The sequence below is a fragment of the Oncorhynchus tshawytscha genome, linkage group LG05, assembly GCF_018296145.1.
Source record: "Oncorhynchus tshawytscha isolate Ot180627B linkage group LG05, Otsh_v2.0, whole genome shotgun sequence".
In the NCBI taxonomy this organism is placed as follows: Eukaryota; Metazoa; Chordata; class Actinopteri; order Salmoniformes; family Salmonidae; genus Oncorhynchus; species Oncorhynchus tshawytscha.
In genome coordinates this window covers 39,279,358-39,306,412 of record NC_056433.1, presented here as the reverse complement: position 1 = coordinate 39,306,412, position 27,055 = coordinate 39,279,358, and the positions used below count along the sequence as shown (strand labels likewise).

Here is a 27,055-nt window from a genome sequence, read left to right as displayed (position 1 = left end):
AATGATGGGATATGATGGTATAGCACATAACACAGTACTGAACATTAGGTAGGGCCCAGTCAAGGCCGGCCCTGGGCATAAGCGACATAAGCTGGCACTTAAGGCCCCCGGCTGCTTAGGGGGTCCACAACCCAATTATTATTTTAAAAATGAGGAACTCAGCAGGGGTCTCAATTTACTGATGAGAGTTAGATAGTGTAAATGTTAGTAGTGCTTCAGCATTATTCCTCTTGTAATGTCAGTCACTGATTGGTAAGTTAGTCTAGCCAGCTATCTACACCCTGTAATAATCATGGCGGAATTACTGACCAGGCCCTTTGTGCCAAGGGGCCCTGACCTCCAGGGGGCTCCCATTGATTGTGTTAGTCACTCGCACTCAGCTATCATAATGAGCATAAGTCATCGCAAAACGTGTAGAATTGCAGAAAATTTGCTTTAAAACTGCACATTTTCTCTCCACCCGATGACAACATTTGTAGAACTGTAGGAAATTAGCTTTAAAACTGAAAAATGTTCTGTCCGCCCCATGGCACAATGAGTAGAATTTCATTAAATTAGTTTTAAAACTGCAAATAATACATCTCCGCCCCATGGCAAAATGTGTAGAATGGACAAAAATGTGATTTAAAACCACAGCATTTTTTCTACGCCTCATGGCAAAAATGTGTAGAATTGCAAGAAATTACATTTATTTTTATTTTTAAATCTCCTTTGTCAAGAGGGGGACAACTAAAATGTTTTACCCATTAGGTGGGGGACCCCACCTATTGCTTAGGGCCGGCCCTGTGCCCTGTATCCGAGAGGGTGTAGTATAGAGATGTGTGTCCCGTACCTTTTTGCTGTAGCCCTGTCGCTTCTGTCTGGAGCCAACAGAGTAAAGTGCGGGTATGAGGTCCACAGGGCAGTCAGCATAGTACTCACAGCAGGTCACAGGAGACTCGTGGATGGTCAGTGGATAGGGGTTCTCGAATATGGGGTAACTGGGAGAGGGGAAATGTTGACCCAATAGTTTTTTTCAGGACAGAGTTACATTTAGCTCACAGTTTTAGTCCCTATGATGCTAGGCCATGTACAAATCATAGAAACTGTAAGAGACACACGCAACAGAATGGAAATGAATGAAAGTAAAGCATCGAACAAGTATACTTCCTGTTTGTGACATAGTTATAACAGTATGTAGGCAGTAATAACTGTTGTATTTTAAATTAAGAGGAGCATTCAGGACGTCTGAATAATACAGTATCTACAAGTACATCCTTTATGTTGGCAGCATGTTCCGTCTGTTAACATGTGTTCAGACGTACCCATTTTGTGCAAGGTCGATCACCACTAAATCCTTTTCTAGAAGGACCACAACAGCATAAGGTTCCTGAAAATCTGCACAGAAAACAAAACAACAAAATGAAAGATGGAGGCCTTTCATCATCACAATGCACTATAGGTAGTGTATATTCACTGGAAATCTGCTCCTCTTCAAGAAGTTGACAAAATTAGCTTGGGGCTTGGTACCATAGGGATATATAGTAGCATTTAGATTGCATATCAATATCATACTTACGATGAGTTTAGATGTTTACATGATTATGGAACACCATTTGGCTAAATAAAGCTTTGGATGAAGATGAACTGAATTGAGGAACATGAGAGAATATGTCAGACCTGAAATGCCTATCATGTACATAACGCAGAACAATAGCAGTATGTTATTGGAGGTGGTTGGATGAAAATGCGTTTTTCTTTTGTTAGCGTCTGAGTGAGCAAGAGGTCGATGTGTGTGTGTGTTTGTGTGTGTGTGTGTGTTAGTGTGTGTTTATGTGTGGGCGTGTGTGCGTATGTGTGTGTGGGTGCATGCGTGCGCGTGTGTGTGCAGAGAGAACAGTGTGTGAGCTGGAAGCCTTGAACATGTATTCAGTGTCTTCACTTCCGGGTCAGTACAGCGACAGGCTGTAAGTCCCCATAGAAACACATTGTAAACCAGGGCAGCCACAACCTTGACAATCAATGTCCCTCTGCTCTGTCTCTCTCCAACTCCCTCTTGCCTTCTCTCACTATCTCCTTTTGTCTGTTTGAATGTTTCAGACATTGTCTAAGTGTTTCTCATTCTTTGGTGTCTGTCACTATGTCTGTCGCTATGTCTGTCAGTCCATCTATGTCCAGCTGTCTGTGTTTTTTGCCTGCCCATCAATATCTGTTAGTTTGTATATCTCTCTGTCATTGATCTGTGGCTGATCTTTCCATATGACCACACAAAAAGCCTAATTTCCATAATTTAATTTGTTCCCTTCCATATTCATCTCCTCTTCCCTGTCTCTTAACAGTAACAGCAGATTGAGCCACTAGTGGAGTAATCAGCCCAGTATTGTTGCTATAACTAGATTAAATCAAAGTCCCAAAATCAGGTCGTTCACCATGTAACCATCGTCAGATCGTCTGCTAATCCATTTCCTCGAACCCCACACCATCGCCAAATACGACAGACACACTTCAAGCTACACACACACACACACACTTCAAGCTAATGTACACACACTTTTTGAATGAGCTACATCCACACGACTTAGCCCCCATTTGCTGCGGTTAAGATACAATCACATCCTCTTTACACCCATTCACACGTGCATAACGACAGTAAACTGCCTAGGGAGGATTATGTCATGACAGAGATTGAATAGTTTTGTGACTTGCTTTCATATAGTATGATTTAATCCAAGGATGAAGTTATTCCTTTAAACGTCATTGACACACGTTTCATCGTCTATCGTCTGAATACAGTATGTACAACCTTGGTCAAGCAGCATCCTAAAATCCAAGAATAGCCGACTGTACCATTTGAACAAGCAACTGACTGGAACATCAATCTTTTCCATCAACCCAAAGCATCAAACCATAATATAAATTATAACATCAAACCAATTCATAAATTATAGTTTGTTGTGAGAGACAACATAGTAGCTATTTCCACTGTAGTAAATATTTATCGCTATTATTCAACGCGACCTACAAGTTCCTTGCTCAAGGGCACATCGGCAGATGACCTAGTTATCCCAGGGATTCAAACCAGCGACTTTAAGGTTACTGGCCCAATGCTCTTAACCGCTAGGCTACCTGCACCCAACACACTGCTTTCCCCCCTTGAAGGACACTTTGGCTGACGGCTGAAACTTCTCTACCACCCCTTAATCTGGGGCTAACCGATTTACAAAAAGTGCATTTAAAAAAGGAAGCTGAAACCTCCATCCAACCTTAACCTAATTCATTTCTCAAGCCTTAATCAGAGGCTACCTGGAGCTATAGAGCAGGTAAAAATAACAGCTCCTCTCTGACCCAGACAACCAGACACTTCGGCACAAGGTGTAAAACTCCATTCACTTGAATAAGGTCTATACCCACCTCCACTCAAAGGGTCCCAATTAAACACACACATCTTTATTAGCAAACAAAACCAAAACAAGACAACAAAGTCAACACCTCTGTCACTACATAATGATCTTGAGAACAGAACATCCAAAATCATCACCATCAATGAAAACCCTTTCCCAAGGGATGTCATCTCACCAAGGACAGGGCATTGATGTAATAATGCAAAAAGGTCACACAGCTATTGTGAACCAGGGAGAAAATACAAACATAACATTCATTGTACTGTATATTGAATGCAGAGCATAACCCTCCCCTGGGATATTTCATATTCATCACAGGAGCAACAGACACACACACACATACACACACTCACTCTTCGTTTGGAGCACAAATGGAAAATTCAACAGAAAGGTCAAATGTCAACGTTGAGAAAGGCGAGGACACAACGTATTATTAGTCCAACTGGAAACACAACAACAACGTTGTCAGTGTAGTTGCTAATTAAATTGATTCCACTCATAAACACACTGAGGCATACTGGGATATTTGTAGATAATGTTATAGCAAGCATACAAACACACACACACACACTCATAAACACACTGAGGCATACTGGGATATTTGTAGATAATGTTATAGCAAGCATACAAACACACACACACACACACACACACACACACACAACACACACACACACACACACACACACACACACACACACACACACACACACACACACACACTGAGGCATACTGGGATATTTGTAGATAATGTTATAGCAAGCACACACACACACACACACATACACACACGTAAACACACTGAGGCACACTGGGATATTTGTAGATAATGATATAGCAAGCATACAAACACACACACACACACTCATAAACACACACACACACACACACACACACACACACACACACACACACACACACACACACACACACACACAAGTGCACTTGCACAGGATGACTGACCGTTAGGGTATGGCGTCTCACAGAGCGTGAGGAAGTCTACGATGGGGTAATCCATTTCCAGCACGGCTGTACTCTTCCCATGCATCACCGTCAGACATGGCCGCCGACCCACCGTGTCATAAGACAGACCTCCGGACAGGATCATAAATGGGTCTCTGTATAACACAAATAAACCACACACACACGCACACATAGACACACACACAGGAGACACATGAACACAAGGAAACAAGTCAACATGGAAGGCTATGCCATATTCATTTACCTATTCATTCACCTCTTCTAGCATGGTAGGCCTGTGTGTGTGTGTGTGTGTGGTGTGTGTGTTGTGTGTGTGTGTGTGTCTTGTGTGTGTGTGTGTCAGACATGTGTGTGTGTGTGTGTGTGTGTGTGTGTGTGTGTGTGTGTCGTGCGTCTCTGTGTGTGTGTGTGCCTGCGTGTCTGTGTGTGTGCACACATAGACACACACACAGGAGACACATGAACACAAGGAAACAAGTCAACATGGAAGGCTATGCCATATTCATTCACCTATTCATTCACCTCTTCTAGCATGGTAGGCCTGTGTGTGTGTGTGTGTGTGTGTGTGTGTGTGTGTGTGTGTGTGTGTGTGTGTGTGTGTGTGTGTGTGTGTGTGTGTGTGTGTGTGTGTGTGTGTGTGTGTGTGTGTGTGTGTGTGTGTGTGCGTGCGTCTGTGTGTGTGTGTGCCTGCGTGTCTGTGTGTGTGCATGTGCGTGTGTGTGTCTATGTGTATTATTACCCCAGTCTAGTGGTCTTGTACTCCACTTTGAGGATGGGTTTGCAAGGCTCTGGCTTCTTTCCATCCTTGGGCTGTTTTCCTGAAATAGAACACGGACAGACCACTTTAGCTTGTCACTTCCCTTCTTTATTCCCCTCCTGCTCTGTGCTCCTTTCCCTCTCTCCTCTTTTCCCTTGCTCTCCCTCTACTTTCCGATCCACTCTCTCTCTCTTCCCTCTTCTTCCACCCTTTTCCCTGGATGCTGCAGGAATACCCAGTGCAAGGCTCCGTGTGCGCCAGACTCAGGTCTATCCATCAGAGAGAGGGAAAGAGAGATAGCTAGAATTTATACACAAATCTATGTGCGCAAAGACCAAATGAAGTAAGCCTAAGAGTTAGTCAAATAAGTCTCCGCTATCGAGGAAGAATTTCATCATCATTTATTTGAATGATTTACAGTTGTTACCTAGCCAGAATTAAATTACTTAAAGGAATACTTTTTTAATTTCACATAAACCTGACACACACGTTTTCATAATTGTTCATTAAAAACTCAAGTGATTATGCATGCAGCAGTGGAAGAAAGAACTAATTAAAAGCAGTTCCAATGGAATCCTTTCCCCATTACACCATACACAACAACAAAGAAACTGCACTTTCAAAAAGGGCTTCAGAGGTTTCTATTGCTTTCTCTCGCTCCCTTTCTCTTGTTTTTCTCTCTTTTACCTCTCTCTATGATTTCTCTCTGTCTCGCTTTATTTCTTATGTTGTGAAACTGCTTTGAGAGGTGAGGAGAGGTACAAGGGTGAGGATAGAGAGGGGAAGAGAGTGAAGGGAGGTATATAGACTAGAGGCATATCTCTAATAGAGCAGACTGGTTAATCCAGGGTAAAAACAGAAGACAGCCAAACAGTGTGTGTGTGTGTGTGTGTGTGTGTGTGTGTGTGTGTGTGTGTGTGTGTGTGTGTGTGTGTGTGTGTGTGTGTGTGTGTGTGTGTGTGTGTGTGCGTGTGCGTGAAGGCTATGTGCGTGTGTGTATTTGGATATGTTTGTGTATGTGTGTGTATGTGTGTCAGTGTGTGTGTGTATGTATATGTGTGTGTGTGTGTGTGTGTGTGTGTGTGTGTGTGTGTGTGTGTAGGGACAGACATCTAAGCGGAGGAAACATTTAACCAGGGAGTAAATTAAACCCTTGATCACTGGTTGAAAACCGGAGAAAAGTTATGAAGACAGGTGAAAGTGACAGCATGGTGTGAATGTGTATGTGTGTGTGTGTGTCCAACCTTACCGTGTGGGGTGATCGTCTGAAATGGCTTGCCCTGGCCCTTAATGTTCCATATGGTGAGCGTTCCGTCTGAGTGACTACAGATGAACTGCTTGCCCTCATGGTGCCAGGCAACCGAGTGGATCGCCTAGGAGACCACAAGAAGCAGGAAGTGAGGGACAGGAAGCAGGGTGTCAATTAATCAAAGTGGAACAACATTTGTACCAGGTACAGTTGAAGTCGGAAGTTTACATACACTTAGGTTGGAGTCATTATTAAAACTCGTTTTTCAACCACTCCACAAATTTCTTGTTAATAAACTATAGTTTTGGAAAGTCGGTTAGGACATCTACTTTTTGCATGACACAAGCAATTTTTCCAACAATTGTTTACAGATTATTTCACTTTTAATTTTTTAATTTTACCTTTATTTAACCAGGTAGGCCAGTTGAGAACAAGTTCTCATTTACAACTGCGACCTGGCCAAGATAAAGCAAAGCAGTGTGACAAAAAAAAAACATAGAGTTACACATAAACAAACGTAGTCAATAACACAAAAGAAAATAAAAATAGAAAAATCTATGTACAGTGTGTGCAAATGTAGAAGAGTCGGGAGGTAGCCAATAAAAAGGCCATAGAGGTGAAAATAATTACAATGTAGTATTAATACTGGAGTGATATATGTGCAGATGAAGATGTGCAAGTAGAGATACTGGGGTGCAAAAGAGTAAGAGGGTAAGTAATAATATGGGGATGAGGTAGTCGGGTGTGCTATTTACAGATTGGCTGTGTACAGGTACAGTGATCGGTAAACTGCTCTGACAGCTGATGCTTAAAGTTAGAGAGGGAGATATGACTCCAGCTTCAGAGATTTTTGCAATTTGTTCCAGTCACTGGTAGCAGAGAACTGGAAAGAAAGGCGGCCAAAGTAAGTTGGTTTTGGGGATGACCAGTGCAATATACCTGATGGAGCACGTGCTACGGGTGGGTGTTGCTATGGTGACCAGTGAGCTGAGTCAAAGGGGTGCTTTACCTAGCAATGACTTAAAAATGACCAGGAGCCAGTGGGTTTGGCGACGGATATGTAGTGAGGACCAGCCAACGAGAGCATAGAGGTTGCAGTGGTGGATAGTCAGTTTTACAAGGGTATGTTTGGCGGCATGAGAGAAGGAGGCTTTGTTGCAAAATAGGAAGCCGATTCTAGATTTAATTTTGGATTGGAGATGCTTAATGAGTCTGGAAGGAGAGTTTACAGTCTAACCAGACACCTAGGTATTTGTAGTTGTCCACATATTCTAGGTCAGAACCATCCAGAGTAGTGATGCTAGTCGGTCGGTCGGGTGTGGGCAGCAATTGATTGAGGATTTAAAAGCAGTTGCAGACCACGGAAGATGTGTGGTATGGCGTTGAAGCCCGTTTGGAAGTTTGTTAGCACAGTGTTCAAAGAAGGGCCAGATGTATACAGAATGGTGTTGTCTGCGTAGAGGTGGATCAAAGAATCACCTGCAGCAAGAGCCACATCATTGATATATGTAGAGAAAAGAGTCGGCCTGCGAATTGAACCCTGTGGCACCCCCATAGAGACTGCCAAAGGTCCGGCCACATGCCCTCCGATTTGACACACTGAACTCTGTCTGAGAAGTAGTTGGTGAACCAGGCGAGGCCGTCATTTGAGAAGGCTATTGAGTCTGCTGATAAAAATGCGGAGATTGACAGAGTCGAAAACCTTGGTCAGGTCGATGAAGACGGCTGCACAGTAATGTCTTTTATCAATGGCGGTTATGATATCGTTTAGGACCTTGAGTGTGGCTGAGGTACACCCATGACCAGCTCCGAAACCAGATTGCATAGTGGAGAAGGTACGGTGGGATTCGAAATGGTCGGTGATCTGTTTATTAACTTGGCTTTCGAAGATTTTAGAAAGGCAGGGCAGGATGAATATTGGTCTATAACAGTTTCGGTCTAAGGGGATGACCGCGGCAGCTTTCCAAACTTTGGGGATCGCAGACGATACGATAGGTTGAATAGGCTAGTAATAGGGGTTGCAACAATTTCGGTGGATCATTTTAGAAAGAGAGGGTCCAGATTGTCTAGCCCAGCTGATTTGTAGGGATCCCGATTTTGAAGCTCTTTCAGACCATCAGTTGTTTGGATTTGGGTGAACGAGAAGCGGGGGGGCAAGTTTCTGTGGGGGGTGCTGAGGTGTTGGCCGGGGTAGGGGTAGCCAGGTGGAAAGCATGGCCAGCTGTGAAAAAATGCCTATTATTGAAATGCTTTTTTGAATGGGGCATGCTTAATTAATATGGAGAGGAAATCACTTTTGAAGAGCAACCAGGCATCCTCTACTGATGGGATGAGGTCAGTATCCTTCCAGGATACCCGGGCCAGGTCGGTAAGAAAGGCTAGCTCGCTGAAGTGTTTTAGGGAGCATTTGACAGTGATGAGGGGTGGTTGTTCGACCGCGGACCCATTACGCACGCAGACAAAGAGGCAGTGATCACTGAGATCCAGGTTGAAGACAGCAGAGGTGTATTTAGATGGCAAGTTGGTCAAGATGTTAGCTAAGAAGGTGCCCATGGTTACGGATTTTGGGTTGTACCTGGTAGGTTCCTTGATCATTTGTGTGAGATTGAGGGCATCTTGCTTAGATTGTAGGAAGGCCGGGGTGTTAAGCGTATCCCAGTTTAGTTCACCTAACAGTAGAAACTCTGAAGATAGATGGGGGCAATCAATTCACATATGATGTCCAGGGCACAGCTGGGGGCTGAAGAGGGTCTATAACAAGCGGCAACAGTGGAATTTTAAAAGAAGAAGCTCGGATTGTTTGGGCACAGACCTGGATAGTATGACAGAACTTTGCAGGCTATCTCTGCAGTAGATTGCAACTCTGCCCACTTTGGCAGTTCTATCTTTTTGGAAAATGTTATAGTTATGGATGGAAATTTCAGGATTTTTGGTGGCCTTCCTAAGCCAGGATTCCGACAGGGCTAGGACATCCGGGTTGGTGGAGTGTGCTAAAGCAGTGAATAAATTCAAACTTAGGGAGGAGGCTTCTAATGTTAACATGCGTGAAACCAATGCTTTTACGCTTACAGAAGTCAACAAATGTGAGAGCCTGGGGAATGGGAGTTATGCTGGAGGATACAGGGCCTGGGTTAACCTCTACATCACCAGAGGAACAGAGGAGGAGTAGGATAAGAGTACGGCTAAAGGCTAAAATAACTGGTTGTCAAGTGCGTTCGGAACAGAGAGTAAAGGGGGCAGGTTTCTGGGCACGGAAGGATAGATTCAAGGCATAATGTACAGACAAGGGTATGGTAGGATGTGAGTACAGTGGAAGTAAGCCTAGGCATTGAGTGACGAAGAGAGAGGTTTTGTCTCTAGAAGCAGCATTTAAGCCATGTGCGGTCACCTCATGTGTGTGTGTGTGTGTGTGGGGGGGGTTGGAACAACCGGGCTAGGCATATTGAGTGAAACAGTGAAATAAGACAGTGAAATAAGACAAAAATTATTAACAAAAATAGCAATAGACAAGGCATATTGACATTAGGGAGAGGCATGTGTAGCCAAGTAATCATAGGGTCCAGTGAGTAGCTAGGCAAGCTGGAGGCACGGAGATTCAGACAGCCAGCAGGCCGGGGCTAGCAGATGGGCCTCAGGGGGATGTCGCAAAGGGGGAACCTGTTGAACCCCCCTCCGACGGTTACGTCGGCAGACCAGTCGTGATGGATTTGCGGGGCTCCGTGTCAGCAGCAAAGGGTCCAGGCCAATTGGCAAAAGGGGTATTGAAGCCCAGGGATTATCTGATCGACCTCTTCGGCTAGCCGGGAGATGGGCCTAGCTTGATGCTAACTCCAGGCTAACTGGTGCTTGCTTCGGGACAGAAACCCCCTCGGACGGTTACATCGGTAGACCAGTCTTGATGGATGGGCGGGGCTCCGTGTCGGCAGCAAAGGGTCCAGGCCAATTGGCAAAAGAGGTAATTGAATCCCAGGAATTGCTTGATAAATCTCTTCAGCTAGCGGAAGATGGGCCTAGATTCGAGGCTAGCTCCAGGCTAACTGGTGCTTGCTTCGGGACAGAGACAGTTAGCCAGGAGTAGCCACTTGGATATCAACTAGCTAACTTGATGATCCGGAGTAAAGGTTCAGAGCTTGTGGTAGGAATCTGGAGATATGGTGGAGAAAAGCAGTCAAATATGCTCTGGGTTGATATCGCGCTGTGCAGGCTGGCAGGAGTTGACCGGGCTGAAACTGGCAGCTGTCCCTGTTAACAGTGATGGCTAACTAGCAGTGGCTAACTGACTACAAGCAAGTAGCTAGTTAGCTGGCTAGCGTCTGAAGAGGGTTACGATTCTAAAGTAGAAAAAATAGCAGATCCATAAAGCATTGGGTGAGAAGGGTTGCAGGAGAGTATGTTCAGTCCGTAGATGGAAAAATTAGATTAAAAATACATATGAAATATATACGAAGAAATAAACAATATATACAAGGGACGGGACAAGACAATCAAAAACATCCCACCGCTACGCCATCACTGCTACGCCATCACAATTCCAGTTGGTCAGAAGTTTACATAAACTAAGTTTACTGTGCCTTTAAACAGCTTGGAAAATTCCAGAAACTGATGTCATGGCTTTAGAAGCTTCTGATGTCAATTGGAGGTGTACCTGTGGATGTATTGCAAGGCCTACCTTCAAACTCGGTGCCTTTCGCTTGTTCTGTCTCCTAGAGATGAACATATTTTGGTGCGAAAAGTGCAAATCATTCCCAGAACAACAGCAAAGGATCTTGTGAAGATGCTGGAGGAAACAGATACAAAAGTATCTAAATCCACAGTCAAACGAGTCCTATATCGACATAACCTGAAAGGCCGCTCAGCAAGGAAGAAGCCAATGCTCCAAAACCGCCATAAAAATCCAGACTACGGTTTGCAACTGCAAATGGGGACAAAGATTGTACGAGTTGGAGAAATGTTCTCTGGTCTGATGAAACAAAAATAGAACTGTTTGGCCATAATGACCATCATCATGTTTGGAGGAAAAAGGGGGAGGCTTGCAAGTCGAAATACACCATCCCAATCGTGAAGCACAGGGGTGGCAGCATCATGTTGATGGGGTGCTTTGCTGCAGGAGGGACTGGCGGACTTCACAGAATAGATGGCATCATGAGGCAGGAAAATTAGGTGGATATATTGAAGCAACATCTCAAGACACCAGTCAAGAAGTTAAAGCCTGGTCGCAAATGGGTCTTCCAAATGGACAACAACCCCAAGCATACTTCCAAAGTTGTGGCAAAATGGCTAAAGGACAACAAAGTCAAGGTATTGGAGTGGCCATCACAAAGCCCTGACCTCTACCCTGTAGAAAATGTGTGGGCAGAACTAAAAAAGTGTGTGCGAGCAAGGAGGCCTACAAACCTGACTCAGTTACACCAGCTCTGTCAGGAGGAATGGGCCAAAATTCACCCAACTTATTGTGGGAAGCTTGTGGAATTTATAGGCAATGCTACCAAATACTAATTGAGTGTATATAAACTTCTGACCCACTGGGAATGTGATGAAAGAAATAAAAGCTGAAATAAATGATTCTCTCTACTATTATTCTGACATTTCACATTCTTAAAATAAAATGGTGATCCCAACTGACCTAAGACAGGGATTTTTTACGAAGATTAAATGTCAGGAATTGTGAAAAACTGCATTTGGCTGAGGTGCATAAATGTAAATGTATTTGGCTGAGGTGTATTTGGCTAAGGTAAACTTCCGACTTCAACTGTGTAGTTGTACCTCTCACACACATATATGTATAGGGTTACTCCTATGGACATACGGTGTGTTCACATATGACTATTACACCCACCCCTTAGTTTGGATTACACTCAGTTCAGCAGATGGCTATTGTTGAATAAGAGTAGGGAAGAGCTACAAGGCAGATTTTATACGTGGTTACATCATGAACATCCCAAGTACATGATAATATTTTCTTTCAACCACCTGTGTAGCATGCATTATAAATGAATTGTCCTTCATGATGCATTATGGACCTACAGTATAAGCATTCATAACAGATCATTTCTAAGTGCCTATATACAATCACAACACACACAGGTGGTTCAAAGGTGGTTCAAATGTACTACCATTGACAGTGACAGTGTTAACCCCATTGAATCGAGAGATAAAAGGGAAAGGTCAAGAGAGATGAAAGGAACAAGACATAGGTTGACACTAGAAGAGACGTGGGAGAGAGAGAGAGAAATATACAGAGATAGAGAGAGATACAGAGAGAAGAGAGGCAGATAGAGAAATGCACAGAAAGAGAAAGCAAGAAACAGAAAGAGATACAGAGAGGCAGAGATAAGAGTGTAAAACAGACGGACAGGCATTTGGATGGGAGTAGAGTGGAATTATGATGTGGTGGCTTGAAATTGAAGTCTCATTATTTAGCAATTAAGAATGCTCTTCCTCTGCTTTGCATAATCCATGCAACTTTGTTTCTATTTTGGGAAGGCAGGAAGTGATTTAGCAAACGACAACAAATCAATGAAATGGCTGCTACATCATTATGTAGGCACTCCGGAAAGGTCAGACCGGCTTACTTCTGTCTTACTGCTTGCTCATTATTAAATGATGTACACACACACACACACCAATATTTAGATATTTATAAAACATTTCTCAACTCAAGAATTTTAAGGTGAATGTCTCAAAAGCACATCTAACGCAGTGAGTCAATTCAACAGGTTATGGAAATATATCAGTGCATTGTTCAGATTGACAGCCCTACAAAAGCAGAAACAATACACTGAGGTTAATTTGACAATGAGCAGGTAATTTAACCACATTGCAGTCATCACATCATACAATAATAATAAAATAAAAAAACTAATTTCATGATTGATTACATTATGCTCCTTTCAGAGAATGGTCTTTTGGAATGAGACAGTGAGACATGCTCCAGCACCCACACAAACACACTAAAGTCCTCAAAAACACTACAGTGAATACTGTAGCATTTACTGTAGTATGATGTAGTATTTACAGGTAATTAAACTATAAATACTGTTGTGAAAGAAAACTGTAGTATATACTATACTAATTAATATAGTGATTTTGCAGGTGTAGAATACTTAAGCAATAAGGTGGTTGCGGGGTGCTTTAGAACAGCCCTTAGCCGTGGTATTTTGGCCGTATACCACAAACCCCCGAGGTGCCTTATCGCTATTATAAACTGGTTAACAACGTAATTAGAGCAGTAAAAATAAATGTTCCGTCATACCCGTGGTATACCATGGCTGTCAGCCAATCAGCATTCAAGGCTCGCACCACCCAGTTTATAATGTTGTATTTATTGTAGTGTTTTTGCAGATATTAATGTAGTACTTGCTATAGTTTTTCATTTAGTTAATTTTCCATAACCTGTAGGTAGGTACTGTAGGTAGGTACTGTAGGTAGGTAGGTAGGTAGGTAGGTAGGTAGGACTGGGGTCTGTACAGATAGTTCAGCACTTCTGATCTTTTCTATAGCCTGTATAAAACACAATATGGTTATACTTGGCATGTAGGTGTCTCACTATGGGTGGCACAAATTGGGATAGGGGGGAGGGGAATGGCCAGGGTACACACTGTGGTATTTACTATTGTTCAAAAAGTGTAGTGTTCTTGCAGACTTTAGTGTTTACTACAGTATTCTACAACATTCTATAGTAAGTACTACACATGATCAAGGGATACTACAGTCTTTAGTATAGTATTCTACAGTAAGGGTGCCAATAATTATGGACCTGACTGCAGAGTGAGAATTACGGGGGGGCCAGGGGTGTCTCAGACCCCCTGAATGACACGAGTCCCCCTAAATGCAACAAAGTCAAGTGTTTAAATTGAACCATTCTCCTATTTGTTTAAAATGCAATTTGTACTGTGATAAATATTCAAATAAAATCTTATTCCAAATTTTTTAAAACACCCCTACCTCTGTGTCAGGGTTTGGCATCAAAACATCAAATCTAAGAACATTTTGACGATTGTTCCACAAAATAAGGTGCAAGAAAACTAAAAGTTGATTTGCCTAACTTAGTAGAGACAAAGGTAATTTTCCAGAGTTAGGCATCCTTGAGACTGGGTGTGGTAACTCACAAGTCTAAAGTTTAGTAATCATGTTAGGTACAGTGGAACTATTTGTAAAAGGGCTTTATAAATGAGAACTATAAATACGTGACATCAAAGAGGGCCAACCAACTTTCTGGTAGAGGATGTACAAAAAAGTACAAAAATTGTCGCCCGTTATAAGGTGCAGTGAGTTATGATGAACTGCAACTAACGGCTTTAATGACGTGGCAGTTGCACTCATATACAGTGCATTAGGAAAGCATTCCCTTGACTTTTTCCACATTTTGTTACATTACAGCCTTATTCTAAAGTGTATTAAATAAATGTTTTCCATCATCAATCTAAACAGAAAACCGCATCATGACGAAGCAAAACCAGTTTAAAAAAAAACATTTTTGCAAATGTATTAAAAATAAAAAACAGAAATGCCTTATTTATATAAGTATTCAGACCCTTTGCTATGACACTCGAAATTGAGCGCAGGTGCATCCTGTTTCCATTGATCATCCTTGAGCTATTTCTACAACTTGATTGGAGTCCACCTATTTTAAATTCAATTGATTGGACATGATTAGTAAAGACACACACCTGTCAATATAAGGTCCCACAGTTGACAGTGCATTTCAGAGCATAAACCAAGCCATGAGGTCAAAGGAATTGTCCGCACAGCTCCGAGACAGGATTGTGTCGAGGCACACATTTGGTGAAGGGTACCAATGGCGATAGCATTGAAGGTCCTCAAGAAAGCAGTGGCCTCCACCATTCTTTTAATTATTTTTTTTGTAGCTTTATTTAACCAGGCAAGTCAGTTAAGAACAAATTCTTATTTTCAATGACGGCCTGGGAACAGTGGGTTAACTGCCTTGTTCAGGGGCAGAACGACAGATTTTTACCTTGTCAGCTCTGGGATTCAATCGTGCAACCTTTCGGTTACTAGTCCAAAGCTCTAACCACTAGGCTACCTGCGCCCCCAAACTTTGGGGAAGAAGTTTGGAACCACCAAGACTCTTCCTAAAAATGGCTGCCCGGCCAAACGGAGCAATCGGGGGAGAAGGGCCTTGGTCAGGGAGGTGACCAAGAACCCGATGGTCACTCTGAAAGAGCTGCAGAGTTCCTCTGTGCAGATGGGAGAACCTTCCAGAAGGACAACCATCTCTGCAGCACTCCACCAATCAGGCCATTATGGTAGAGTGGCCAGGTGGAAGTCACTCCTCAGTAAAAGGTATATCACAAACCGCTTGGAGATTGCCAAGCGTCACGCTTGGCAATCTCCAAGCGGTTTGTGATATACCTTGGAGAAAACCAGGCACCATCCCTACGTTGAAGCATGATGGTGGCAGCATCATGCCGTCGGAATGTTTTTCACAGCACGTACTGAGAGACTAGTCTGGATCGAGGGAAATATGATCGGAGCAAAGTACTGAGAGATCCTTGAAGAAATCCTGCTCCAGAGCACTGGGGCGAAGGTTCACTTTCCAACAGGACAACGACCCTAAGCACACAGCCATGACAACGCAGGAGGGGCTTCGGGACAAGTCTCTGAATGTCCTTGAGTGGCCCAGCCAGAGCCCGGACTTGAACCCAATCGAGCATGTCTGGAGAGATCTGAAAATAGCTGTGCAGCAACCTGACAGAGCATGAGAGGATCTGCAGAGAAGAATCGGAGAAACTCCCCAAATACAGGTGTGCCAAGCTTGTAGCCTCGTATCAAGTAGACTCGAGGCTGTAATTGCTGTCAAAGCTGCTTCAACAAAGTACTGCGTAAAGGGTCTGAATACTTATGTAAATGTGATTTTAAAAATTTTAGTACATTTGCAAAAATGTCTAAATGGGGTATTATTATGGGGGTATTGGGGTATTGTGTGTAGATTGATGAGTGATTTAAAAGCATGTTTTTTAGAATAATTGATTAACAAAATGTGGAAAAGGTAGGGGTGTCTGAATACTTATGCTGTAGATGCGCTGTAGGTGAATACGAATGCACTGTAGATGATGTCACCATAGTCTAGTACCGATAGGAACATTGACCGAATATTCTACTTTCTACTATTTAGCAAGAGGCAGGACCTATTTCTGTAGAAGAAGCCCATTTTTATTCTCAGCTTCTTAACTGATCAGTATGCTTTTTAAAAGACAGTTTTTCATCTATCCAGATGCCCAGATATTTGTACGCAGGGACACAATCAATATGGACACCGTCCATATGCTTAAATCAGAGTTATTTTTATGTGCTCTAGAGAACAACATATCCTTAGTTTTACCTGCATTCAATACTCATTTCAGGTCAATTAAGATTTTCTGTAAAACTACGATGGCAGACTGTAGTTCAGATATAGCCTGGTCAACTGTGAGAGCAATAGCATACAAAACAATTAAAGTGCAGGTTACAGTTTTTTACAGACAAGTTGATATTGTTAATGTAAATGTGACCCGATTCAGGAAACTAGGTGTATGTCACGCTTCACATGAGAGCCGTTTGAACGTACATTTTTTTTAAATTCAAAATGCGTTTTTTGGCAGAAATGCCTTCTTGAACATGTGAATTTTCATGTGCCTAAATAACAAACTTGTATACCATCTGTAAATGTTGGTTAAGCCACAGAAAAAGTTGACAACCTTTCCACTAGCCATGATTGGCTGAGATAATGAGTGGGCTGGACATGCCGAGAGAGGAGAAAGGATTGGTCTGCCATATTGAACGTGTCTGTCTATTTGAGCTCATTAGTCACTGTTGGGAATCCTGTACAACGTGCCTTTTTTTAAAGTATTGTGTAGTTGAGCTGCAAGTGTTCCTCTCTATTTTCTGAGGGATCAAGTTTTGAGATCAATGGAAATAGAGTATGATAGCTAAAGAGATGGAGAAAACACTTGTCTCCGGATTACATCTTCAAACTAAGGGCAACCGCAGTATGGCATTCCTGACAGGGAGATGCGTCCATGATGCATGTTGATGTATACAGGTAAGATAGTCTAGCGTTAGCTAGCTACATTTTCAGATATTACACATTTCTAATTTTGACAGAAAGTGATTTCATTTCAAGCTAGTGTCATTTTGTAGCTCTGAGTCTCTACTTTATTCCAATTTAAAAAACACAATTTCACATTTTGCTACACAAGACCGAATCCAGGTGGTGAGTCACAAATAGTACAGACAGACATGAACAACAGAAACAATACTACCTTGGGAAAAAACCTACGGGAGTGCCAGATAAAGGGGAGGTAATGGAGTACAGGTGTGCCTAATGATGAAGCACAGGTGCGCGTAATGAAGGTTCCTAGGACCGGTGGATAGTAAACCGGAGACGTGACATTACCCCCAGACGCGGGGCTCCAGCCACAGGACGACGCTGGCCAGAGGGACGGCCCCGACGATGAGGAGCGGGCCTGTCCGGGCGGCGAAGATGGAAATCACGGATGATGTTGGGATCCAGAATGTCCAGAATACCTTCTTGACATCCATCTTCACTCCTTGCGGGCTGATTTGTTAGCGTAGGAAGGAGACAGCCTCCATGTGAAACTGGCACTTCTCAGCCATGACAAACAGGTGGTTAGCCAGGAGGCGTTCGAGAATCACTAGGACATGAGCAATATGATCCTCCAAGGAAACCGAGTAGACCAGGATGACGTCGATATACACAACCACCTGGCATCTGAGCATGTGCCGAAAGAACTCATTGATGAATGCCTGGAACACTTGGAGCATTGGCAAAGCCAAATGGCATCACGAAGTACTCCACCAGATATTGGGCTAAAAGCGGTCTTCCATTCATCCCTCTCCCGGATACGGATGAGATCGTATGCACTCTGCAGGTCCAACTTGGTAAAGAACCAGGCCCCGCGGAGCTGTTCGATGGCTGCCAGCACCAACGGGAGAGGGTAACGGTACTTGGTGATGATTAATTGAGTCCACCATCCTTTCATCCTTTTTGGCCACGAAGAAGAAACCTGCCGATGCAGGAGAAGTGGACGTGCGGATGAAACCTTGTTGGAGCGCTTCATGGATGTACTCCTCCATGGCCTTGGTTTCAGCCACCGACAGAGGGTAGATGGGTCTGTGCGGGGGCACAGAGCCTGCTCGCAGGTTGATGGCACAGTCCCAGGGGTGATGAGGAGGGAGACAGGTGGTGCGGGAATTGGAAAATACCTCTCGCAGGTCCTGGTATACCTTCGGGATATTGGGCTGAAGGGCAACCACAGGACTCTCAACCAACGTGGAACCACAGGGAAGGGGGAAGCAGGTCCTCCGGCATTCGGGTGACCAGTCTGTGATTTTCATCATCGACCATGAGATGGTGGGGTTGTGGCGTTGAAGCCAAGGGAGACTGAGGATTATCTTGTGAGCTGGTGCTCTGGAGATTAATTTACGGGATGCTCTCCTGGTGGATGGACTCCACAGTGAGGGTGAGTGGTTTGGTGATGTGTGTGATGGTCTCGGCACCTAATGGCCGATTATCGAGGGCTTGAATTGGAAAAGGAGAGGAGAGCGGGTATGAGGTGATGTTGAGAGAGGAGGTAAGGGTCTGGTCTATAAAGTTCCTTGTGCCACCAGAATCCACTAATGCTGTAGAAACAGTACATGAGGGACAGTCAATTAGTGTGATCATCACCAAAAAGGGTTTGTCAGAAAGTGATGAAGAAGGGATACTTACACCTGCCCCAGGAGGTGGAAGATCACGTGACAATCCCTCTGCTCTTGTGGATCCAGAGTTGGGAAGTATTGGACACTGCTGGAGCTGGTGCCCTGCTTGACCACAATAGAGACAGAGCCCCAGCTGTCTCCGTCATGGGGAGGCTTGTGACCCCTATCTCCATGGGTTTAGGCTCTAATCCAAAGTGTTCACTGAGGGAAGGAGAGAAGCGATGAGAGTGCCGACACTCCCGAAGAAGGTTATCCAGACGGATGGCCATCGCGATGAGTGCGTCCAAGGAGAGGTTGTTGTCTCGACAGGCCAGTTCCATCTGAACCTCCTCATGCAGTCCTCTTGATGCTGCTATTGTCCGGAAGGTGTGCGCATACTCGGCAGCAGTCTGATCCTCCTGCTGTATTTGGAGTAGGCGCTCACCCCCATCTCTGCCTTCCGGTGGATGATCGAAGATACCTCTGAACCGAGCCATGAAGCCCTCATTCGAATCCAGCTCCTCCTCTCTCCCAGCTGCCCGTGGCCCATTCCAATGCCTGCCCAGTCAGTAGAGAAATAACCATGGCAACTTTGAACCTCTTGGTGGTCGGAGCTCCCAACTGGTGCAAAAAGTAGAAGGAGCACTGTAGTAGGAAGCCACGCAGGGAGGGACAAATGAGGGACAAACGGGCAACGCTGATCTGGGCAGGTTGCTGAATGGGCCAAACAGTTCTATTTTTGTTTCACCAGACCAGAGGACATTTCTCCAAATCGTATGATCTTTGTTCCCATGTGCAGTTGCAAACCGTAGTCTGGATTTTTAATGGCGGTTTTGGAGCATTGGTTTCTTCCTTGCTCATTTTACTGTGGATATAGATACTTTTGTACCTGTTTCCTCCAGCATCTTCACAAGGTCCTTTGCTATTGTTTTGGGATTGATTTGCACTTTTTGCACAAAAATATGTTAATATCTAGGAGACAGAATGCGTCTCCTTCCTGAGCTGTATGATGGCTGCGTGGTCCCATGGTGTTTATACTTTTGTACTATTGTTTGTACAGATGAACATGGTACCTTCAGGCATTTGAAAATTGTTCCCAGGGATAAACCAGATTTGTGGAGGTCTACAATTCTTTTTCTAAGGTCTTGGCTGATTTCTTTTGATTTTCCAACAATGTCAAGCAAAGAGGCACTGCGTATAGAAGGTAGGTCTTGAAATACATCCATGGGTACACCTCCAATTGACTCAAATTATGTCAATCAGCATATCAGAAGCTTCTAAAGCCATGACATAATTTTCTGGAATTTTCCAAGCTGTTTAAAAGCACAGTCAACTTAGTGTATGTAATTGTGATACAGTGAATTAAAAGTGAAATAATCTGTCTGTAAACAATCGTTGTAAAAATGACTTGTGTCATGCATAAAGTAGATGTTCTAACCAACTTTCCAAAACTATAGTTTGTTAACAAGAAATTTGTGGAGTGGTTGAAAAACAAGTTTTAATGACTCCAACCTAAGTGTATGTAAACATATGCCTTCAACTGTACATTTGAAATGAGTAATGCAATATGTGTAAACATTATGAAAGTGACATTATTAAAGTGACTACTGTTCCATTTATTAAAGTGGCCAATGATTTCAAGTCTGTGTATTGTAGGCAGCAGCATCTCTGTGCTAGTGATGGCTATTTAACACTGATGGCCTTGAGATAAAAGCAGTTTTTCAGTCTCTCAGTCCCAGCTTTGATGCACCTGTACTGACCTTGCCTTCTGGATGATAGCGGGTGAACAGGCAGTGGCTCGTCTGGTTGTTGTCCTTCTTGATCTTTTTGGCATTCCTGTGACATCGGGTGCTGTAGGTGTCCTGGAGGGCAAGTAGTTTGCAAACCACACCACCCTCTGGAGAGCCCTGTGGTTGTGGGTGGTGCAGTTGATGTACTAGGCGGTGATGCAGCTCGACAGGATGTTCTCAATTGTGCACCTGTAAAGGTTTGTGAGGGTTTTAGGTGACAAGCCACATTTCTTCAGCCTCCTGAGGTTGAAGAGGCGATGTTGCGCCTTCTTCACAACACTGTCTGCGTGGGTGGACCATTTCAGTTTGTCAGTGATATGTATGCCCCAGAACTTTCCACCTTCTCCACTGCTGTCCAGTTGATGTGTATAGGGGGTGCTCCCTCTGATGTTTCCTGAAGTCCATGATCATCTCCTTTGTTTCCTTGATGTTGAGTGAGAGTCAACGCACCATTAGCATCTGCCATGGCTACAGGAGGGCAGCAACAAATAAATGTGTATTCTGGTTTATGGACACATCTACAGCCAGGAGCTCAAATTTCTTGGGAACAGAAATATTTAGTTTTGACATATATGGCCACTCCTCCCCCTTTCTGTAATCTGCCACATCTAAACACATTATAATAATTTACTTCAATGTCTTTATCAGATACAGAATCACCTAAAACTTCTTCAGTATCGGTGTCCCTTCCACGGGACGGTTGAGCTAACGTTTTCCAAGACATAGACATATCTGATACTGGCAGAAAGCTTAAATTATTGTTAATATAACTGCACTGTCCAATTTACAGTATAACTATTACAGTGAAAGAATACCACGCTATGGTTTGAGAGTCCACAATTTTGAACATGAAAAGTTATTAATAAACAAATGAGGCACATTTGGGCAGTCTTGATACAACATTTTGAACAGAAATGCAAGGGTGCATTAGATCAGTCTTAAACTTTGCACATACACTGCTGCCATCTAGTGGCCAAAATCTTAATTGGATCTGGGCAGGAATAATACATTATGGCATTTCTCTTGCATGTCAAATATGATGGTAAAAAAATAAAAAAAAGAACGGTTGTTTTTTTCTTTGTATCATCTTTTACCAGATATATTGTGTTATATTCTCCTACGTTCCTTTCACATTTCCACAAACTTCAAAGTGTTTCCTTTCAAATGGTACCAATAATATGCATATCCATGCTTCAGGGACTGAGCTACAGGCAGTTAGATTTGGGAATGTAATTTTAGGCCAAAACATTTTTTAAAAAGGGGCAGATCCTTAAGAGGCCATGTTTTCAAGAGAACCAGAATGTCAAGACACGAGTCCTGTACCCAAATATCAATTGTGTCAATTTTTTTAACCAAGCCCACTACCAGATTTAAAGTCAGAGAAGCTATTCTGCTCGTACCCATAAGAGCGAACAGGCATACAGTAGGGTCATCTGCAGCTATTTGTTAAGTGAGCTGAGATAAGGTCCCTGGCCAACCACATAACTGAGCATTTGACAGACCTCCCTCGAGTCGCTGGATGCAGGGGCTGGAACTGGGAGAGCAGTTAATACCACATCTGCCAAGTGTCCCATTAGCACCCCCTGTGTACGACCTTCAACAGGAGCAATTTGAATTGTGTATAGTTTACATTTCGAGAGAGTGACAAAATGAGAGAAGGAGTGAAAAAAGATAGGGAGAAAGAGAGGGATATAGAAATCTGAGGCAGGCTCCTGTGTTGGCAGGCTATTCATCAGGCTGAGGCACTTAGTCAGACAGAGCAGGGCTGAGGTGACTGATGCTCTCTCCATCTCCATCTTCTCTCTGGTGCTCACAGTCACTGCACCCGCAGAGACAGCACTGAGCCATGACAGGGAGAAAGACGCAAGGGGAGGAAGAATGATCAGCTGTTTGAGGGTGTTGGAATTCCTATACATACACACTGTGGTTAGGTGTGACAAAGATGGAGAGAGTTTACTGTAATTAGTGAGGTTATAGAAGATGTCCTCACGCGACTAGAGAAATGTAAGGACTAGGCCACATCCAATGTCCTCTACCCTATGCTGCAAGCTTTATTCCATATGTCCGTTACTCTATGATCTGTGTCCTATACTTAGGGCCGTGCATTTTTGGTGTGGAAATGGAGGCACTGGGCTTTTACCGTTAGTACCAGCATTATCCACCAGTGTTGCTGCAGGTAGAAAAACCTAGGAAATGTTCTGTAATTGACACAAGCTGTTGACAAGATGGTTGCGCATGTATGTTTGGTGGGGGAGGTGTAGCTCTGCAAATAGCACAAAACCTATTATTTGGCAGGAAATACTATTTGTCGATCCAGGAATCAAGCATTATCATCCGACTCACAATATAGTCATCATAACTACATCTCATCCATAGTCTATTCTACAGTACAGAACAATTATCCAAGGGCAGCTTTAATGTTCAGCTCTTAATACCTAGGGTTCAGACTGATGAACATAGATCTGACCCTGAATTAGTCATTAGCAGCAGGCGATGACACGACCACATCAGCTGTAATGCCACAGCATGGCAGAGATGTAGATACTGTGATGTTTTCCCCAGTGTTAATGAGCTACAAAGTACAGAGTCAGCAGCTGTAGAGCAGCCAGCCTCTGGGGAGGGGTTACTACAGGGTTGGAGAGGAGAGACACAACCACTCCCAGGAGAAAACAACATGGCTGCCAAGGAGGATCACTATGTAAGCCTTAGGACCAGGGAAAGGAGACCGAGATATCATCTCACCCAGGGGAGAAGGAAGGAGGGGGGAGGGAAAGAGAGAGAGAAAGAGAGAGATTGACAGAGAGTGAGTTAAAAGACCAATTTGAATTGTGCTAGCCATATTCATCTAGCTCCAACTGTTTACTAGTGAGAACCATAGCAACATGGCCACTGAGGCAGCACCAGCAGCAACAGAGAGGGAGAGACCCCCCCCTTTTTTTTTTTTTTTTTTTTTTTTTTTTACATTTCCAGCAGAAATCAAATCAGAGAATGGGAAGAATCAGTTTAAACACAGAATTCTGAGGGAGAACCCGGACACTTTGTTTGCCGACTGCTCACACAACAGGACTGTTACAAACCTGTTATTTTACACAGACAACACTACTGCCTGGCATACAGCTGTAACCAGGGTAGCCTAGTGGTTAGAGCGTTGGACTAGTAACTGGAAGGATGCAAGTTCAAATCCCCGAGCTGACAAGGTACAAATCTGTCGTTCAGGCAGTTAACCCACTGTTCCTAGGCCGTCATTGAAAATAAGAATTTGATCTTAACTGACTTGCGTAGTAAAATAAAAAAACAGGCATCTAAGGTATACCACAAAGAAAGGAATCTGCAAGGGAAGGCAAATCCACATTTTGGAGAACAGACAGCGAGAAGGACCAGGACAACAGGTTTCTGACGGTAAATGGCACTCTCATGTTCCAGGGCAGTGAGGCTGCACTCAGGACTTTTGTGCGGGACTTCCCCTTCCCCACCGCTGGAAGACAGCGGAAACCAAAAAAGACAAGGACAACACCCTGACCTCTCCCCTCACCTCAGGCACTCCAACAGCAGGAGCTGGTATATCCTACCCCATGCCTGCCTACGACCACCAGAGCCATGACCACACTACCATCAGCCTACCATCAGCCTGCTGTGAGACAGTGCAGGACCCAACCAGTGCAGGACCCCGATGAAGAACTCTGTCCAGGAGCTGAGAGAGAGCCTTACCACAGCGCTTGAGGAGGTAAAGGCCACCATCAGGAGAGAGCTAGGACAGGTAAAGGAGAAGATGGCAAAGGAGTTGTCTGTCATCAAAAGGGTGCTGTAGCATAGCCCCTCACCACCCCCACACCGACTACCCTTTACCCACACCCCCAATCAACAAGGAGGCTCACATGGGGCCACCTACTACAGAAAGAAGCTCTCTGCCCCCCCGACACACCCCCACACATCCCTCCTTGTACACAGGCCCTGTGTACCCCTGCACCAGACCGTAAACCCACTACTCTGGTAAAACCCACTGAGGTGGCCATCCTCATTGACTCAAATGGGAAATTCATCCAAGAGGATAAACTCTTCCCCCACCACAAGGTGTGCAAAATACATTGCCCAAAAACACAGGATGCACGCCACATCTTGTCCCAGCCTGACTTTGGCACACCAGGCTACAGTATTATTCACACCGGCACCAACAACCTGCGAGAGGAGCAGGAGAGAGTAGGCAGCCTGGTCAACAGAGTACCAGAGAGGGCCTCTGAGCGGTTCCCCAACTTCCACATCACCATCTCCACTCTGCTGCCCCGCAAAGACTTTCATCCCCGTACCATTCAGAAAGTCACCACTGACATCACCAGAGGGTGTGGCCTACTCTCGAACATGCACGTTCCTCACCACCCAACAATCACCCCAGAGCATCTGCATGACCACTCCCACCTGAGGAAGCAGACAGTAGGGATGTTTGCCAAGTCTCTAAAGGGTATGGCACTTGGTAGACAAACACCCCATGCCGCAATGGACAGAGGACCACCCAGAGACCCCTACCAAACTGCACCACCAAGGAGCCCCAGGCCCCCTCTACGCCACACCAGACCTAGCACACCCCACAGGCCCCATCCACCACCAGAGCACCACCACTTCCATCGGCATAGCCAGACTGGACTGGGCCCAGCCTACTACCCCTACTACCAGACCACCATCTCTACCAGACCAGAGAGGAAGCCCAATGGCCCAGAACTGGCCCTCCTCCACTCTACAGGGCCCAACAGCAGGACCAGCACACCTACGCAGAGGTCGTCAGAGGACAGGAGAACCCTGTAGGATTGAGTGAGGTTAAACAGACCCTCCAATACATAAGGCACTAAACTGCACTAAACACGCACACGCACACACACACACACACACACACACACACACACACACACACACACACACACACACCTATTGTACTACAAGTTTACTTGTTCAATGAATAGGAGTATATATAACAGAAAAAATGTTAGCTGTTATCCTGTTTATCTCACTCTTAACAACTTAATAGTTACTGTATTTCTATTCTTATTTCTGACTGCTATTCATGTGGAACATTCGGGGCCTAAACTCATCAACCTTTGGATTGAAGAGTTTAGCACTGGAGTTCAATAAAAATCTTAAAGATGTTGACGTCATCATTCTGCAGGAGACATGGTGTAAGGCAGACACTGTCACTCATTGTCCCACAGGCTACAGAAAGGCAATTGTGTCATCACAGAAACACAGCTCTGTCAATAGAGGCAGAGACTCTGGAGGACTGATCATTTGGTACAAATCCGAACTACAAAATCTAATTGATCCCCTCAAAATTGGTAAATATCACATTTGGTTCAAACTGAAAAAATAACTTGTACTGACAGAAAAAGATGTGTTCCTTTGCGCAATATATATCCCCCCCCTCAGAATCCCCATATTACTCAGAGGAGAGCTTCCCCACCCTTGAGGAGGAAATGTACCATTTCCAGGCCCAGGGAGATGTGCTCATCTGTGGGGACACAAATGCGCACACACAGGAACACTACCTGATATAACGACCACACGAGGGGACAGCTTTATACAGGCCATACTGTTTCTAACTGCCTTAATCTTCCCCATAGAAACAACAGTGACAGCACCATCAACAAAAACAGAAGGGAACTGTTGCAGCTCCGTAGAAGCCTGGGTCTGTATTTTGTCAATGGTAGGTTACGGAGGGACTCTTTGGGGAGATTCACCTACTGCTCACCTCTTGGCCACAGCACAGTAGACTATATGATTACAGACATTGACCCTTTCTCTCTCAGCTCATTCACTGTCAAGCCACTAACACCTCTGTCTGATCACAGCCAAATTACGTTGTTCCTCAAAAGAACAGACATGAAACAACCACACATTCACAGCCCAGTAAGCTGTACAACATCAGAAATTCATACAGATGGGCCCAAAACAGCACAGAAGAATACCAGAAAGCAACCTGGAACCAAAATATCCAAACAGTCTTAGATAACTTTCTGGATACCACATTCACTCACAGTAAAGAAGGCATCAATCTAGCAGTAAAAAACATGAACTATATATTCAGGCAAATGGCAAAAGAAGCACAACTGAAATTGATACAAACAAAACAAAAAAGACCACATATGACACCTGGTTTGATGCAGATTGTCAAATTATAAGGAACAAACTTAGAACACTATCCAACACTATC

General features: G+C 44.1%; 1 protein-coding gene across 3 annotated transcripts in view; it reads right to left on the bottom strand.

Annotated features, from left to right (window-relative positions):
* stxbp5a (syntaxin binding protein 5a (tomosyn)) overlaps positions 1–27,055 on the bottom strand; it is a 157,198-nt gene that overhangs the window by 25,719 nt on the left and 104,424 nt on the right. For all 3 annotated transcript variants that reach the window (XM_042321893.1, XM_042321894.1, XM_042321895.1), the window contains exons 8-12: positions 6,371–6,494; positions 5,104–5,182; positions 4,344–4,498; positions 1,305–1,377; positions 833–980 (exon numbers count right to left, since the gene is read on the bottom strand). In XM_042321893.1, the coding sequence (XP_042177827.1) occupies positions 833–980; positions 1,305–1,377; positions 4,344–4,498; positions 5,104–5,182; positions 6,371–6,494 (579 nt within the window). The remainder of the gene's footprint in view (positions 1–832; positions 981–1,304; positions 1,378–4,343; positions 4,499–5,103; positions 5,183–6,370; positions 6,495–27,055) is intronic.